This window comes from Hevea brasiliensis, chromosome 16, assembly GCF_030052815.1.
Source record: "Hevea brasiliensis isolate MT/VB/25A 57/8 chromosome 16, ASM3005281v1, whole genome shotgun sequence".
Lineage (NCBI taxonomy): Eukaryota > Viridiplantae > Streptophyta > Magnoliopsida > Malpighiales > Euphorbiaceae > Hevea > Hevea brasiliensis.
This window is the reverse complement of record NC_079508.1, coordinates 56,637,169-56,655,235: the sequence shown is the minus strand read 5'-3', so window position 1 is coordinate 56,655,235 and position 18,067 is coordinate 56,637,169. Positions and strand designations below refer to the sequence as shown.

The 18,067-nt window shown below is 33.3% G+C and overlaps 4 protein-coding genes across 6 annotated transcripts; 3 read left to right on the top strand and 1 right to left on the bottom strand.

Moving 5' to 3' along the window:
• Positions 1-2,223: 2,223 nt before the first annotated feature.
• LOC110666343 (protein OCTOPUS-like) lies at positions 2,224-4,255 on the bottom strand. Its single transcript, XM_021826793.2, has one exon. The coding sequence runs from the start codon at positions 4,047-4,049 to the stop codon at positions 2,322-2,324; it is 1,728 nt and encodes a 575-aa protein (XP_021682485.2). The 5' UTR covers positions 4,050-4,255; the 3' UTR covers positions 2,224-2,321.
• A 2,446-nt stretch (positions 4,256-6,701) lies between these two features.
• On the top strand, positions 6,702-7,628 carry LOC110666432 (putative esterase C31F10.02). Of its 2 annotated transcripts, none has more exons than XM_058138102.1 (3): positions 6,702-6,998; positions 7,077-7,211; positions 7,312-7,628. In XM_058138102.1, the coding sequence occupies exons 1-3, from the start codon at positions 6,801-6,803 to the stop codon at positions 7,453-7,455; spliced, it is 477 nt and encodes a 158-aa protein (XP_057994085.1). In that variant the 5' UTR covers positions 6,702-6,800; the 3' UTR covers positions 7,456-7,628. The 2 variants fall into 2 exon arrangements, with proteins under 2 accessions (XP_057994085.1, XP_021682608.2); XM_021826916.2 differs by having other exon boundaries at positions 6,710-6,998; positions 7,077-7,217; positions 7,312-7,623.
• Positions 7,629-7,803: 175 nt separating this feature from the next.
• LOC110666342 (uncharacterized) lies at positions 7,804-9,194 on the top strand. The gene is made up of 3 exons (XM_021826792.2): positions 7,804-8,147; positions 8,331-8,471; positions 8,904-9,194. Exons 1-3 carry the CDS (start codon positions 7,956-7,958, stop codon positions 9,045-9,047), a joined length of 477 nt encoding a protein of 158 aa, XP_021682484.1. The 5' UTR covers positions 7,804-7,955; the 3' UTR covers positions 9,048-9,194.
• Positions 9,195-13,783: 4,589 nt separating this feature from the next.
• Positions 13,784-17,669, top strand: LOC110666339 (probable anion transporter 4, chloroplastic). 2 transcript variants are annotated; one of them, XM_058138031.1, is made up of 8 exons: positions 13,784-14,283; positions 14,571-14,797; positions 14,939-15,302; positions 15,470-15,514; positions 15,618-15,764; positions 16,372-16,509; positions 16,624-16,657; positions 17,394-17,669. In XM_058138031.1, exons 1-8 carry the CDS (start codon positions 13,834-13,836, stop codon positions 17,567-17,569), a joined length of 1,581 nt encoding a protein of 526 aa, XP_057994014.1. In that variant the 5' UTR covers positions 13,784-13,833; the 3' UTR covers positions 17,570-17,669. The 2 variants fall into 2 exon arrangements, with proteins under 2 accessions (XP_057994014.1, XP_057994015.1); XM_058138032.1 differs by lacking the exon at positions 13,784-14,283 and having other exon boundaries at positions 14,653-14,797; positions 14,884-15,302.
• The last annotated feature ends 398 nt before the right edge of the window (positions 17,670-18,067 follow it).

The window sequence follows — 18,067 nt, the reverse complement described above, 5'->3', positions numbered from 1 at the left end:
GTTTACCTATGCCAAATCTGACAACTGGAACGCGTCTAGAATGTCTAAAAACGGTGGGGTAGCCTATAATCTTGACCCGGTTCTAAAATGGTTCCAGCAGCTTATCTGCTCGGCTCGAAATTGCAGATCCGGGCGACGATCGAATTTCCACGAAATGAAAGTACATACGCAAAGTCCACAATACCAGGGTTAGAACAAAAAAAAATATATATATATATATATATATATATAATAATTATTTGAAAATTATGGATGTTACAGTTATGTTGTTTTTTGGGCTATGGTATTGAGCATAAAGGGTATCGATGTTGGGATCCTATCTCTAAGCGTCTTCGTATCTCTCGTCATGTCACTTTTTGGGAACATAAAATGTTTTCCACCCTCTCTAAATTTCAATGTTCAAACAATCACTCGCCTTTCTTCACTAATTTTTCTGTTGAGCTATTCCCTAATACATCTTTTCTTAATGACGATAAGACTCCCCCTCCTAACATCTTTAATGCAGGACAAACAGATGATCAACTTATGGTGTCGCCTAAGAGATCTAGTTCTTCTGCAGATTCTGTCTCTCCATCCACAATTTCTATTTCTTCTGATGTTGTAACTCCTAGAGTACGTCACCCACCATCTTATCTTCATGATTATCATTGCTAGTCTACTATAGTTTCTTTGCATGAACCTTCCTCTTATAGGGAAACTAGTACTAATCCTCTTTGGCAGCACGCAATGCAAGACGAATTGCAAGCCTTATCAAAGACCTATACTTAGAACTTTGTTGATTTACCGCCTGGTAAAACTGCTATAGGATACAAATGGGTTTATAAAATCAAAACTCGAGCAGATGACTCAGTGGAATGTTACAAAGCTCAATTAGTGTCACAGGGCTTTACTCAGGAGAATTTAGGTTTTTGCCAAAATTCAGAGTTTAGGGACTCGATTGACCCAACTTAAACATGCATGAATGACGAACTGACTATTTGCCAAACAATAAGAGCTTGTTTTACCCTCATCCCCTGACTATCAACTATCATTATAGCAGTTGTATCACACCAAGGCCACTTATATATATATATATATATATATATATATATATATATATATATATATATATATATATAAAGCGCACAACAGGAGTTGAGACTATTAGACAGCATAAACATTTAAAGTGTTCATTTTCAGGATTTTCATTTAATTGCTCTAAAGAGTTGGACTCCAAATCTGTTACTTTACGTGAAAGTCCTGTTCCAGTTGCTAAAGCAATTCATGCATGCGCTAAATGTCTCAAATGGATGCAGGCATGCTTTGCAATCTCTTTTCTTTCTCTTTTTTGGATGGGGAAAATTAGAGATTTACTATCCGTTTATCGTCAAATGTATGTTCCATGTCATGAAGAAACAAGAATAAGATCTGTAGCCTAGCCTATAGCTAGAAAAGTGAATGGCAATCCCAATGAATCAAGGGCAATTTGCATGTACTATTGAAGTACCATACACAATTCTTAAAGACAGGGCAAAAATGACATCTGGTGCCGTACACTTTACACCTCACTAAAGTAAAAGATCATATAGGGATTTCTTCATGAACACACCAGTTACACTGACAAGAAGATCACAAAAGCATCATCGAATCCACAAACAAATAGACTACGGAAGTTACCATAAGAGAGCAGGATGCAGCAGATATACATCTATATCACATTATTTTTTGCAAAGAACCAGGCCAGATCTTGAAATGAGAGATTTTGTAAGGTTCTACAACCATGTACTTGTGCACGAGAGAAGAGAATCCATGTTTTTTTTTTTTTAAAGCAAGATTTTTGAAAATTTTTGAAGACCTCTGCTCTCCAATGGTGGTTAAGTAGTTTCTCTCTTCAAAATCTTCAAATACCTTCACCTCCTCTCAAACAAATATATATATATATATAAACTATTAAAAACCTTACTTTACTTTGTCACCTCCAAATAAAAGGTGACCTGCACTGCAGTGCACATGCCTCAACTACATCACGGAGATTAGTAGCTAGCATTTTCAAGGATCCATAGAGCAGAAATTAATTCATAACAAATTACACAAATACTTAATTCAATATGCAAGGATTGCCAAAAAAATACCATCCATACTGCCAGTTAAGCATCGTAATTGAATTCAAATTGTGGAAAAACAAATATTTTCTACTTATCATTTCTGCATTATTAGAAACGGGTAATAAGCAGAGAAAACAGGTGATAAATATGATGTGTTCTTATGTATTGAACCAGGAAAAACACATTAAGTCATGTCTTTACAACATCACATTCCATTAAAGAACAATTAATGCACCTTTACAGAACATTCCTTGCCATAGATTGTGAATTCTTTAGCCTAGTCTTTCCAGATTTGCTTCTTCCATAACTCCTCAGTGGAGTCAAGTAGAATCTCAACAAGCCGTTATCCGGGTTGTTTGGAGAATGCCTTGCACTCCGGTTTCGCTGCAGCACGAGCTCTTCTCTTCTCCCCATACCATTTTCTGTGGTCTCAATGCCACTCGCGCCACAAGCCATTTTGCTGGAATCCCTAGCACTAACAGTGTAACTCCTTATAAGCTTCTGGCTAACAGTCCCATTTGCCTCCACATTGGCCACCCCTCCCAACTCATGCCAAGACTCTGCTACTGGCCTATCTACCGCATTTCCACCAATACTGCTTTCCTCGTTCCCACATTTGCCCTCAACCCTCCGCTGCATCAAAGCCCAAACATTCAACACGCTACGCCACCTCTGCAACTTCCTGAATTTGAATCCCTTTTTGCTAATCCTGCCAGCAACAGAATCCACGTCCTTAGAAAAAGCATCTGTACTCCCTGCATGATAATCTTTAAGTGAATACCAATTTGAATCCCTCAATTCTTTCTCTGTGACCAACAACTTTGCCCCATGGAATAACCCAACCGTTTCAGGAGACACCATGGCATTGGATATTGATTTGAGTTCATCATCCCCTAATGTCAGTCTCCTATTTGAACCTAGGCGATCAAAACTCCTCCTCCTCCTGTCAGAGTAATAATCCCTAGTCTGAGCGGTGCCTCCAGGGCTACTCTTCCTTTCATTCTTCAAGTCCACATTCTCTTTCAGATTCTCAATCCCATTAGCAGGTAACTTCGAATCATCTATAGCAGAAACCAATGGAGCAAGCCGTGGGTATGTTTTGCCAATCAGATACCCATCCCAGGAAGCCCTGGGCTCATCAAAAGAATACCGTGCATCATCAACAGACAGCCTAGCCACATCAACTGTTAATCTTGGGTCAGTATCACAAGATCTCCTCCCAAACCCGTACTCTCCAATCTCCGATTGGGTCTCTCTTAATCTTCTGACACTCTGCTTCTCAACATCTACTACCAAATTACCATCTCCACCATCAACAATAACATGTTTCTTTTCCTTCTTGTCTTTCTTCTGCTTTAGCTGGCATTTCACTAAATTCTTCCTAATTACGGAAGCTGCCTCCCAAAAACTCCCTGCAATGTCCCTTAAATCTCTACCTGCATTTTTCTTTCGCTCCCATTCAAGATCTATAAATTCCTTCATTGTCTTAAACTCTCCATCCTCTTCAAAATCGTCTATGTTTCTTCCAGTAGCATTCACATTTGGTGCAGAAACCTCCTCTGAAATCCTAATTTCAACCCCATTTTCCACGTCTTCTTTCAATTCAAGTCCCAAAGCCAAACCCTTTGGCTTCCTATTCAAGCTGTATCTTCTCTTGTCATCAAGATGAAAGAGATCGGAGAGAGAGTTTCGAGCCCTTATCTCGCAGGACTTCCGGCGGGGCTCGGAGGTGTTTGTGGTACTAGTGGAGCTGGAGGAGGCATTGGGATTTGAGCTGCTTGAAAATGATTTGCTGCGACGGAGGTCAGCAGCGAGGTAGGTGATGGGGGTTTCCTGGTGGGTGTCAGGGTTAATGCCGGCGAGGCGTTCGCGGAGGCAGGAGGCGCAGAAACCGGTAATGGGTTTGGACGGATGGCGGTGGCAAGTAGAGAGGCGGAGGTGTTGGGGTTGGGACGGTAGAATCATGGCTGCTGGTTGTATTGAACGGAGACCAAGCTCATCCTTGACACACGCACATCCACCCACATAAACACACACGCACTGAGAGAGAGAGAGAGCGAGAGAGAGAGAGAGAGAGAAGTGAGCAGTGAAGTGGGTAGTTAAGAGTGGCCAGTACGTGGGAAAATGAAGGAGAGAACCCTCGATAAACCCCGTTTCTAAAATTTAGGTTTTATTAACAAAAATATAATTTTTTTTTTCCTTTTCTTTTCTCCTCTGCAATAGTAAATGAGCAGCAGATAAAATAAATTGTATTTATAATTAATAGTCGAGCATAGAGGATCTTATTTTTTTCTAAATATTTTAATATATAAATTATTTAAAAAACAGAATTTACATATATATATTTTCTTTTATAAAGAATATAAAAATAAAATAAAATGATAATAATTTTATTAAACATACTTAATCTATATATCTCATAATTTAAAATGATATATAGAGAGAATAGATTAAAAGATTTATAATTGATTTTAAATAAAATTAAATGATGAAAAATAATTTATATAATTACTTTGACTAATTTGGAATTGAATAATAAACAAGATAATAAGGATGAGGAGAAAATTTTGTTGATGTTGCGCTAAAATGAGGGAATAGATGGCAATTGGTCAGGTGGAGTGGACAATGAGCCTATTCTAACTGCCTTGGCAAGCCAACCAGCACCCTTATTTGCTTGTCTGCGGATCTGAGAAGGACAAAAGCCTACAAAATGCTGAAACAGAGATTTTAAATTAGAAATCACTGCAGCTAAGCTATATATATCCCGCGGGGTTAGGAAAGAAGAAGAGTCCTTTTATGGCTTGAACTACTATGAGATTTGGATTCTATTAGAAAATTTTCATCACCTGTTGCAATTGCCAATTGATCAATAGCTAACTGGATGGCCAAAGCTTCAGCCACTGCTAACCTTCAGTCTTCCATCTATCACTTTAACATTATATGGTCCCTCATGACAACTGCTACTCCTTTACCTTTTTCTTTATTTGCTTAATTACCACCCAAAAAAAAGTCATTAAAGGATATGCATGAAAGATTTAGATAGAGATTGGATTTAGATACTTCTCTTGAAAGTAAGATTGCATTGCTTAGCATCATCATTCTGCCCTTTAACCCAATATATATTTCAGATTAAATATTTCAGTGATCGAATATCTATATTTTCGTAGTGTAAAAGATTAAAATTTTATCCCTTTTAATAATAATTTTAAAATATTAATTAAAAATGTATATCCTAGAGAATTGCTCATGATGTTGTCATTAATCTATTTAAATTCATTATACTATTCATCAAGAAGTTATATATAATTAATCACATAATAATGATCTAGTAATAAGCTGTTAGATCTGAAAATCTAAAGTATCTAAGAATCAATTTTTTTTTATAGATTTTGTAAAAGAATATGCTCATAAAATCTTAAGTCAATGAGTTTACGTGTTATTCCCACTTATATGTCTATCACTCATCTTATTTTGTTCTGATATGGAAATTTCAAACTTACATATTTCTAACCCAAACTAACATTTTCTTTGGCAATAAAGAAAATGGAAAGATACATAGAAATTAAGGAAAATCAATAGAGCTTGATGCTTGATGTAGGGATTTCATGAGTGAAAAAATAAAATAAATAAAAAGAATGGATGAGTTGCTTTTGCTCGTTCCAACTTTTTATTGCTCGTCCTGTGAAAGTAGTAAAGTTAATGCGCATCGCTTCATGTACAAGCAAATGAAGTTAAAAACAAAAGTTTTTCCCCCTCTTTGTTGAATTACAGGTTTTAAAATTTTAGTTTTGTGGTTCTTTCACTTTAATAATAAGGTCTCACTTCTAAATATGTAGAAAAATCAATTAAATTATTTTAATTGATAAAATTTAAATTTTTTTTAATTAAAATGATTAACTTTTAACAATAATCCTGTAATTAAAATATGTTATTTTCGAATAGAGTAGTATTAAAGATACTAAAATAGTTAAAATTAAAATAGAATTATGAATAAAAGTAATAATTATGGGAGTTGAACTTTGATACTGGTTTGATATGGGAATTGTCAATAACAAGAGAGGTTCTCGAGTGTGTCCAAAAATATACAAGTGGTGAACCCCACAAATGAACACTACAATAAGCATAGAAATTTGCCCATTTGTTTCTAACCATACGTACACTATGGTTTAAAGTTTATATTCCGATGCCAATTTTGGAAAATGGAAACCAACCTAGGATTCTTTAATCTATTTATTTATTTTACACTTTTATTTTGTTATAAATTAATATTATTAAGGCATTCGAGAATACTGGTGATCTTCTGATTCTTTGAACACTTTACCAAATCGCACGTGCAACTGATCCATTACAATTTGGGGTTACCCTTCCTCTAGGCGATAGCTTTCTTTTTTACACTTTTACATTGCAAACCTTCCTATCCCTTAAGGTCTTTCAAAATAGGCCCATGTTAGGCCCATCATCAAACGGGCCTCTATCTTTCCACCCTTTTTTAACTTCTTTTCAAAAGAAATTGTTTTTTTTTTCCTAAAAACCAAATAAAGTGGTTAATGGAGATCTCTCCTGCTAATTGAGTCTTGTTATTTTAATTAATCTCTTTGACTGTGGGGGCAGTGGACTCGTTAAGAAGAAAAAAAAAAAAAAAAATCATGTGCGCCCAACAATCTCCATTATTTTATATCTCCGCCTCCGTACCTACTGCCTGCCATTTTTCATTCAATGAAAGACGGTGAAGGGGGCGATTTCTTACAGCTGAGCCAAGAAGAATCAGAAAGCGTTTTGACGTTTACTCTTCACCCTCACAGGCCCAGGGTCCAGCGCAGCTTCTTCGACGATTTTGCCTCAAGAGGCCTCCTTGTTGATCAAATCGAGCCTGGATTCATTTCCTGCAGTTTCATAGTCACTCCCAGACTCATTGTAGGAGAAAAAAAAATAATCTTCTAGTAGTCGACAGAAAACTATATCTGGCATTAATATTGGTGTTTTGATGTGTAGGATAGGAATGGAAATTACGCTAACGGTGCAATTGCGGCCCTTATTGATATGGTGAGTGGTGCTGCGATTCCTGTTGTAGGAGGTGCCGTCAATGTTTCGGTAGATATGTCAATCTCATTTCTTTTCACGGCCAAGGTCAACGTAAGCGTACGACTTATTTTTATAAGAGCCTACTGCCTGCTAATGCCATGGGTGATTTTCCGAAATTAAATTTATTTATTTATTAAAATTGCAGGATGAGATAGAGATTAGTGCAAGAGGTTTAGGACAGAAAGGACGATATTTTGGAACTTACACTCTTGTTAGAAACAAAGCAACCCAAGAGATTATTGCGGAAGCTCGACATTCTTTGTTTGACACGCGTCCTATCAAGATGTAATGCCATGATCAAATTTTTTTCCCCTTTTTTATGTATCAAAATGGACTCTTAATTATATTATAAATTAAGCTATTTGTTTTTTGGATGAGATATATTTTAAATCTCCACGAATTAATTTCTCGAGATGCAAATAAGCTCTCCAAGAGTTTTATCATGATGGTGTTTTATTTATTTTTGTTTTACTATAATTATAAGATTTGTAATTGTAAGTTGTTCTAAATGAAGAAACAAATTTGATTTATATATTTGTTAATAATTAAATTAATTAATTATTATTAAAATAAAATTTATTTCATAAAAAAAAATCGTTTTGCGACGAGGACGACAGTAGCTTTCAGTTTCACCGTTTCAGGCGTAGTGTTGAGATGAGCCCATTTGCAAGCCCAGATTAAAGGAGATATATTCGTGAAAAACGACGCCGCACGAAGTGATCCTCAACCGAATGAAAAAGTCTCCCAAATCTGCAAGCCGAGCCTGGAAAGCGGAATCGTACAGCCTTGATGGAGAAGGCGAAGCAGTTTCTCAAACTAAGCGAAGAAGAATTGGCAAGCATCTCGCAACTCACTTTCCACCCTCACCGACTCGGCCTCGATTGCAGCTTCTACGAAGACTTCGCCTTAAGAGGCATCCGAGTAGACCGGGTCGAGCCCGGCATCGTCTCTTGCACTTTCAAGGTCCCTGCTCGCCTCACCGTAAGATAATCCAATTCCCGCTTTCCTCAATTTGGCAAGATTATCTTTTAATTACTGTCTATCAGTTATTATTATTATTATTATTATTATTATTATTATTATTTTGTCAAGAAAGTTAATATAGGATGATTTTTTTTTTCTTTTAATTAAATTGCTTGGAAATGCGATAATCTATGGTTGCAGGACAGAAGCGGTAAGTTAGCTACGGGTGCAATAGCGAACCTGGTAGATGAAGTAGGTGGTGCTGTGGTGTATGTTGAGGGTCTCCCTATGAATGTCTCGGTGGATATGTCTATTTCGTTTCTTTCCAGTGCAAAGCTCAATGTAATCAAGCCCTTTTTACCGCGTATTTTTATTCTAATACATCTTAATTTCAACTATAAATGTTTCTAGTTTGTTAAGAAACTGTTTCTGAAACTGCACTGTGTCATTGCTTACTGTGCTAATAGCACGTTTGATTGTTTCGTAGACATAATGAAATAAATTCAGGTATATTCTGTTACAGTTGTAATATATATGCACTACTTCAATCAGAATTGATGATTATATTCCTATGGATGAGGATGATGTTTGAACTTGAATATTGGGTATATTTTTGTTTGTATCTGTTTGCTTCTTCTTTCTTTCTTTCTTTCTTTCTTTCCTCCTTCATCTTTTTTTTTTTTTTTTTTTTTTAATTTGCTGCTGGTTAGATGTTGATAGCTTAAGATTCAGGTTTTGTATCTAATTTTTGGTGTCATGGTGACTAAATTGCAGGATGAGTTAGAGGTCACTTCAAAGGTTTTGGGACGAAAAGGAGGCTATGCTGGAACAATTGTTCTTGTGAAAAACAAAGCAACAGGAGAGTTGATAGCTGAAGGTCGGCATTCATTATTTGGTAAACATGCTAGCAAAATGTGATTATATTTTACATAGGTGTATCATGCAACTTGGATTTTGATATTATCCTTCAAACATAATGTGCATGTGATGAATATCTCTTGTTTGTAATTCATAATTATGATATATGTAATGGAAAAAAAGATTCAGTATGTTGGCAATGAAACATATTCTGATTGTGTTTGTTTCCCCCTCCCCCTTGGCCCTTCCTGCCTTTTTTCTGACTAAAAGTCTCAGTTTGATCTTACCATACTGATGATTTGGAATTTCCAGGGTGAAACTTGAAAATAAGGTGATTTTACTTTTTAGTAAGCTAGTATAAGGTAAGCAATCGGAGGTCTTAGCCATGAAAAAACCACTTTTAAGAAAACAATGGAGGCTCATATGAGTAGAAGCCTCATGCATTGTGGACGTCTCTACCAATAGATTCCTAATTCCTAAACTTAATGTGCTCCATAGCAGGATAGTCCTAGAGTAATGTACAGAAATTGAGGCTCTCTTAGTAAACCTGCCAGAAGCTGAACATGGTGAGATTATCCCCTAGCTGTGCTAGTTCCATCATACCAAAATGTTGATATGATTTCTAAATTTTACCTTGGGTCTGCCAGCGAATTTGCCGTAAGTATCTCATGTATGCTCAGCAACCATCAATGTGGGATTATTCCCCTCAATTGCTGAGCATCTCACTAGTCACTAGGCAATGTATATATAATGGACTTTTTCCCCTTTGAAATCCTGTTATTTCCTTTATTTCATAAGTATGGGCATATTTAGGCACTGTGAATCAAAGCTTCAAATAATATTTAGCTTGTTTGGAGGTAATGCTTCCATTTTTAAAATGTGTGGATTAACTTGCAGATTGTAGATATAAATTCAAGCGGATTTAGATTTTAGACTCAATGCCAGAGTTATGCTGGGTGGATAAAAACTATAGCAGAAGTATATTGGATTTATTTGAATGATTAGTTGTTGGGGAATTATTTCATGGTACTAGAGTATGTTTCCAGAGTGCTATCCATTTTATCAACTAACAATTTCACCATTTTATTTATAAAGAAAGCATTAACTCGTGTTCAAGGGGCTAGTTTATCAGTAAAAACATTTTTCTTTCAAGAGGAGTCGAAACTTAGGAAAGCTATCCCTTTGTATGATTTATGCACATTCCAAGAAAAAAAAAATTTATCTAGGAAATGGGTAGAATACTAACAATTAATATTTTTAATACATGAATTCACTCAAAATCTAATTAAAATTTATCTTTAATTATTTAAATTCATTACAAACTCGATTATTATCTAAATATCGAATTCATTTAATTTTATATATTTTAATTAATAATTGACTCGTTCAGAGTGGAAAAAGCGAATCCATATAGCCGACCCCAAATTTTTGGGATAAAGGCTTAGTTGAGTTGAGTTGAGTTGAGTTAATTAATAATTGACATAAAATATTTTTTTGTTAATAATTGATATTTTAAAAAATTTAATAATTTTACAAAATATTTAAATTTTATTTATTTAAAATAGAATATATAAAAAAATTATAAATATTATTATAAAAAATAAATATATATTTAATTATTTATTTATATAAAAAATTTGAGTAATAAATACTCACGTACAAAACTCTTATTGATCCTGATAAGAATATTATTTTTTAAATTTAAATTATATAAAATTTAATTATATACTACTAGATTTATTTTATTTTGGTTCAGTCGAATCAGCTGCAAATAGCTGCCCCATCGCCATTCTTGATCACACAACAGGAAGAAATTTGCAAGTTCATTTGTTAATTTTTTAAATAAGATAAAATTTTGAAATTTTGCTCTAATATCTAATGATAATAAAATTTATTCTCAAAATAATAAAAAAAATTAATAATAATATTCAAAGTTATACTTAAGGTATTTATTATTTTAATATAAATTTAAATGGGGTAAATATAGAAATAAATTTTTTATTTTAGGAATTTCAAAAGCATATTAAACATGATTTAAAGAATTCTTTAAATTTAAATTATATAGATTAATAATTTTAATATTTATTATTAATTGTTTTTTTAAATACAAATTTATAATGATTATAGTAGTTATATTTGAATAGATTAAAAATTAATCTTTTTTTTATCAAAATTAAAATTTAAATTCTGGATTAATGTTTAAACCAAATTCAAATAGATAGTTGAAAATTTGTATTCAAATCAAAATCAAGTGCTGATTAGGTTGAGCTATCACCATGTCTATAATAAAAAAATATTTATTATAATGTTTAAAATAATATTTAAAATGTTTATTATGATATTTCTTATAGTATTATAATATTTATTATTTTAAAATGTTTATTGTAATAATTATTATATATTTAAAACATTTATTGTAATATTTAAAATGTTAGGCAATATAACATTTAAAATAATAATATTTTAGTTATGTCATTCACTATATAAGTCTTAAAATCTTTAATTTTAAAGTCTAACAAAAATAAAAATAAAATCAAAGCGTTTGATTTTATTTATAAATTAAAAAATTATTTAAAATAAACAAAAAATTATAAATAAATTACTTATTTATTTATTTTAAAATTATATTATAGTGAAGTAAAATTTTATATTATCTAATAATTTTTTAAAATATTAATACTATCTTCGTATTGATAACCACAATACTCAATAATTTATTTTTATTTAATTATAAAATTTTAAATATTTATTTAAAAATCTAATAAAAAGAGAAAATAAATAAGTGCTAATATTATATTAAGCTTATGAGTTCAGTAAATTTTTTAAATAAAATGCTAGCCTTAAGTCCCTTGTCGCTTATGAACGACGTCGTTGACCGTCTCTGACCTCAGTGGTTGATAGGTTCGATGAGAGACGTGTTATTTTTAAATTTTATTTTATCAATATAATCAAAGAAAGCATGGCTAAAGGGTAGCGAGCTAAAGAAACAAACACTTGCTTTAAGGGATTACACAAAAATGACATGTCCCAAAAAGCTCGCGAGACAATAGCTCAAGTCTATTCCTTTTAACAAAGCTGAAAGAAATGGACTCAAAAGAACACCAAAAGTATATTGATATCCGAAATAATGCCCTGAATCGCCATCGAAAGAGCACTTCCTTGAAGAAGAGACTTGATGACAATTTGTAAGTCCCCTCTCATCTACAAGCATATAAGTTCCCTATTTTTCAAATAAATGCGACCCACCTCAAATTCCACTTAAACCTTCAAACTTTGAACCAAATCAACCACTAATTTCTCAAGAAATCTAGTGATGCAAATAAAATAAAGTCAAGATTGTGTTTGGATTCTAAGATTTAAATTTAAAATTTGGATTTTAGATGTTTGATTTAAAATTTATAATTTCAAATTCATAAATTTAAAAATCATTTGTTTGACTAATAAAAAAGAAATTCACATGAAAGTGTCTAAAAATTGTAATATCACATAAAGTTTATACATTTAATTGCAGTAATATGAATTTGAAATTAAATCTTTAGTTTTTAAGTTAGTTACGAATACATAGAATGTAGATTAAATTCAAATCTACTTCCATTTAGAATATTTAAAAAAATATATTTAAGTAATATTTGGTATAAATAAATTCTATAAAATTTTATAAAATTCATTTATAAATTTAATATTTTCATATTTGGTTTAAATAAAAATTCATTTAAAATTTTTAATAATCAATTTCATAGAATTTATTATAACTAAATCAATTTCTATTAAAAGTAGATAGATAGAAAAAGACATAAATACACACATATAAATAGATAAATATACATAAATATAAATATAAACACAAACATTACAAATATAAACAGATAGATAAATAGATATACACGTATAGATAAACAATAAAACACATGCAACAATAAATATAGAAGGATATTTTTATAAAAATAACATTTTTAATTGAATTCTTCACTCAAACTAAACATCAAATTCATTTTATTGGAAATAAATTTTATATTTAATAAAATATTTATTAAAAAAAATTCATTTATAAATAAATTTTATAAAATTTTTTTACAAATGAAATATTAATCCAAATCTAAATGCATAGGCTTAAATCCCTGGATTCAAGCATAAAACAAGTGATGTTTTTTTCAAAAATAAGGTCAAAGTGATTGACTTGGAAAGATTGAGAATCAACCTTTTTTTTTTTTTATGCATTTTCAAGGAGGTATCTCAGGTCTTTACACATTGAGAATCAACCTTAGTAGTTACATATTTTCTTTATTTATTTTTTTGAAATTTTATTTAGAATAATGTTTTGGAATTGAAAAGTGTCAATTCACACTACTAAATCATGCAAAACATATTACGATTAACTTAATAATAAATATAAATTTTATCATTATAAATAATATATTACAATTATTCATGATAAAGAATTCGAAGAAAAAGATGTTTATATAAATAAGTAAAACGAGGGTTCTGATTAATTTTAAAAAAATGATAATCAACACTATTTTAATAATTACATTTTTTTTAAACTATAATTAGAATTTCTTAAGATTCAATAAAGTTTTCTATATTGAGTCAATTATACTATTTTTAGCTAGTAAAATTTAATTCTCTTCTATATCGTGCCCTTTGAGTCGTTCGCATCTTTTCATAGACGGCATTGTTTGGCTCAAAGAGTCACCATAGAAACCTTGTTCTTAAGGAAGTAAGTTACCCCCGTTCGCGCATCAGCTGGCAGGGCAGTCCTGTCATTTCATAAAAGTAACAGTATATATATATATATCTGGCGGCTGCTTCCTATCTCCAGTCGGCAAGGGCCAAGGGTGCTCAAAAAATGAACTCGTCGCTGTTGCTTAATCGGCCAAACAGTATTCACTCCTTTTCTGTGTTCCAAAACCACAAAACCCTCAAATTCAATATCTTAAAGCTTCAATTTCCCTCTGCTTTCGCCGAATTACCTAAGAACAACTGCTACCGAATCGTTTCCTTTCCACCAAGTTCTCTGCAAGTTCAACTGCGGCATGACTCGGTTGAGTTCGGTACAGTTTCGTTCTCGCGAGTTAGGGTTTCTTCGGACGATGCTCGGTTCGGTTCTTTACAGGATGATAGCGTGCCGCAGTCGCCGAGCTTTATGGAGTTTATAACGTCGGAGAGGGTCAAAGTGGCTGCTATGCTGGCTTTGGCACTCGCGCTTTGTAATGCTGATCGTGTGGTGATGTCTGTGGCGATTGTACCGTTGTCGCTTACTCACGGATGGAGCCGATCCTTCTCCGGTATTGTTCAGGTAGTCTTCTTTATGGCTTTTTTAACTTAAATTTTTCATTTCATTAGATAAGAATGAGAAATGGGTTAACTCTTTTTTTTTTTTAAAATATTATCAATAGTCGCAATACATAATTATTGATTTTGGAACTATTACTGCCTCTTAGAATTTATATAGGAATTATATGGTTAGCCATGAAAAACCAATGCTAGTGAAGTAATTTGATGGATTCTGTTTGCTTGTACTGTAGTGATTTACCTACTTCGTATCATTATAACTCCTGATTCATTGGTGGAAATTTTTTGCAGTCTTCCTTCCTCTGGGGATATCTAATTTCTCCGATAGCTGGAGGGACTTTGGTTGATTATTATGGTGGTAAGGTAGTCATGGGATGGGGTGTCACGCTTTGGTCATTAGCTACCTTTCTTACTCCCTTTGCTGCTGAAACTTCTTTATGGGCTCTAATGGCCATGCGAGCTATGCTTGGTATAGCGGAAGGTGTGGCTCTTCCTTGCATGAACAACATGGTAGCAAGGTATTGACGAGACTTAAATCCTGTTTGATAATGGCTGACATAGTGATGACTTAAATCGTGCGACTCTCTACACTTCTCTTTTGTAGTTAGAAAGTGGTCAGGCTAAAATGTTGAAGGAACTGTGTGAACTTTTTCTTTTAGATGGTTTCCACCGACAGAACGTGCCAGGGCTGTTGGAATTGCAATGGCTGGATTTCAGCTTGGATGTGCAATAGGACTGACGCTATCCCCAATCCTCATGTCACAAGGTGGAATATTTGGGCCATTTGTAATTTTTGGACTATCTGGATTCCTTTGGGTTTTGGTTTGGTTTTCTGCAATATCAAGTACACCTTATCAAAGTTCCCAGATTTCAAGATGTGAATTGAAGTATATTATGGGCAAGAAGCAGAAATCTTTTCCGACAGAGAATAATACCAAGGCCAGAGTTATCCCTCCATTCAGACGCTTGTTGTCTAAAATGCCAACATGGTCCTTAATTATTGCAAATGCCATGCATAGCTGGGTACTATATACGCATCATTACTTACATTTGAATCTTTGTTCTTAATTTCCTTGATACAATACTTGGAATGTTTGTTCTATGTGGTAGGCATTTATGGTCCAGTCTACTGCATATGAATATCTTGACCTTCTAGTTTGTCACTAATTATAATTGGAAACTTTCTGCAGGGATTTTTTGTTATTCTTTCCTGGATGCCTATATACTTTAACTCGGTAAGACCAAATACTTTGCTAACATTGTGGCTTGCCAATCAGCATTGGTTTGGCACAGATCTATTTCACAATACATTAGCTAAGAAGGTGAGATTTACTGCAGATATTTCATGTTGACCTCAAACGAGCAGCATGGTTTAGTGCTGTACCATGGAGTTTGATGGCGTTCATGGGATTCTTGGGTGGCATGTGGTCAGACATGTTAATAAGGAGTGGTATGAGTGTCACCTTGACTCGCAAGATCATGCAGGTATATTTTTTCTTCTATGTCATCCATATGAATATTGGTTACTATCTGTTCTGCTGATAATTAATGGTCTAGTTTATGCAAACTTGCTGTTTGTTTATGTTAAATGGGGATATTATGTGCAATCTGAATATGAAAAAATTGGAAGAAAGGGCAAATTAATTCTCATAAGTTCTCTCTTAAGTTATAGCTTATATTTATCCTGTGATTCAGCAATTTTCTGGTAATCAAACTCATTATTTCTGTAAAAATGAGTCTATGAATGTGGAACTTTTCACAAGAAGAGCTCTCTGAATTTTTTTTTTTTTTACCATATTGCTTCTGTATATAAAATATAGGCACCAGGGAAAAAAATAATATCTTTTTTTTTTCCTAACTGAATTGATCTTCCTCAGAATAATATCTTGTGTAAATTGGATGCAACTGTATGCCTGTATCACTCTCCTCTCTCTCTCACATCTGTGAACAGTATGCAGTAAAATCCATATTAACATAGTACAAAACTAGAAATTAGTTCCTTTAGACTGTATCTTATCTTACCATTTATACTTGATATTTTTTTTTATTGTGTGCATGAATGTCTGTTACCTTGAATGTCTGTCTTCTGCAGTCAATCGGTTTTGTTGGTCCTGGGATTGCTCTTATTGGTTTGACTACTGCAAAAAGTCCATCTATAGCATCTGCCTGGCTTACTTTAGGTGTTGCACTGAAAGCTTTTAGTCACTCAGGTTTTCTTGTGAACCTCCAGGTTAGTGTACTAAACTAAAGAACTTAAAATTTAAATTATGAACTGTCTTGATTTTTTTCATTTGAAATGTTTCCCTGACCTTTTGCATTTTACTTTTTTTTTTTTGTTTTTCAGGAGATTGCTCCACAATATTCTGGTGTTTTACATGGTATGACTAAATTCAATTCATATTTCAAACAATGATTTCAATTTGATTTAGCAATATATTTTGAGCTTATTTCCTTTGCTACCACCAATATTTTGGGATGAATGACTTGAAAAAACAACTAATGGGCCCTTCTTTTTTGTGGGAAGAGAAGAGGAGGAGGAGGGAAGGGAGTTTGTTGGGGGGTTGGGGTTGGTGGGGTTGAGGAGGGGCAGTAAAAAAGATGACTGAGAGAGGAAAAGACTTTATGAAATGAAACTTGTTAGGGTTGAGCTTTCAGTCTGTTTGGTTCAAAATCGAACCATGCTAACTGAAAAATTAAATCCGTTAATTATGAAAACCAAACCATAATAGGAGATATAATTGAATCCAATAGAAAATTTTCGGTTTGGTTTTTTGGTTTGGGCCTATGTTGGACCCGCATTGTTGGGCCTTTGTAATGTCAATATTCTTATTATTTGGGCATGCTGTAAGGTTCATAAAATCTACAAAATATCAAATACATAGCATATAAGATCCACAAAATAATAAAAACTTTGTTGAATCTAGTTAGTTCATTTTCTTACTGAACGAACTGAAAAAACTGAAAATTTGAAGGATAGTAACTGAACTGATTAGACAAAAAAAATTGAATTAGATCGGTTTGATTTTTCAATTAAAATTAATTTCTACTAAGCTCTACTGATGAGAAAGTAGTTGTTGTTTGGTGTGTTAACAACAACTCTTCACTTTGTTTTAGGAATCTCAAATACTGCTGGGACTTTAGCAGCCATTGTGGGAACTATTGGAGCTGGTTTCTTTGTGGAACTGGTGGGTTCATTCCGAGGATTTCTGTTGCTTACATCACTCTTATATTTTCTCTCAGCCCTGTTCTACATCATCTTTTCTACTGGAGAGAGAGTGAATTTTGATTAAACTGGTCAGTACAGCTTTTGTTCTCTAATCTTATTTTCTTGATAGCTGGATGTTTTGACAGAATGCTCTATCGATTACTTATGGTATTTGTTTTTCAATACACTGTTAAGCAGTTTGTTTCTATCATTTTGTTTCATGATGGACTGTTACGAATTATTGCTCCACAGTTTCGTGAACAATTTTTACGTCCACAAAATATTAGCCAAGAATGGATTGTTCAGAGTCTGCTATTGAGAGAGCAGTGTTTTTCGAGGTAGAAGGGGGAGGTTGGGTTGCAGAGTCACCATCCCCCCTGCGTTGAGGGGACAGAATTTTCTCCATCTTCTTGTGTACGAAATATGAGAAATGTTCCCTCAAGTATCATGCGCTTTTCTTCTGGCGTCAGGGTTTCTTAAGCAATATGAGCAAAAGATGTCCGAGGCATGATTTAAGGTTCGCTAATCGGTAGGTTTCTGCGTTTTAGCGGTTAACAAGATAACATTAAGGCAAATGGCCTTG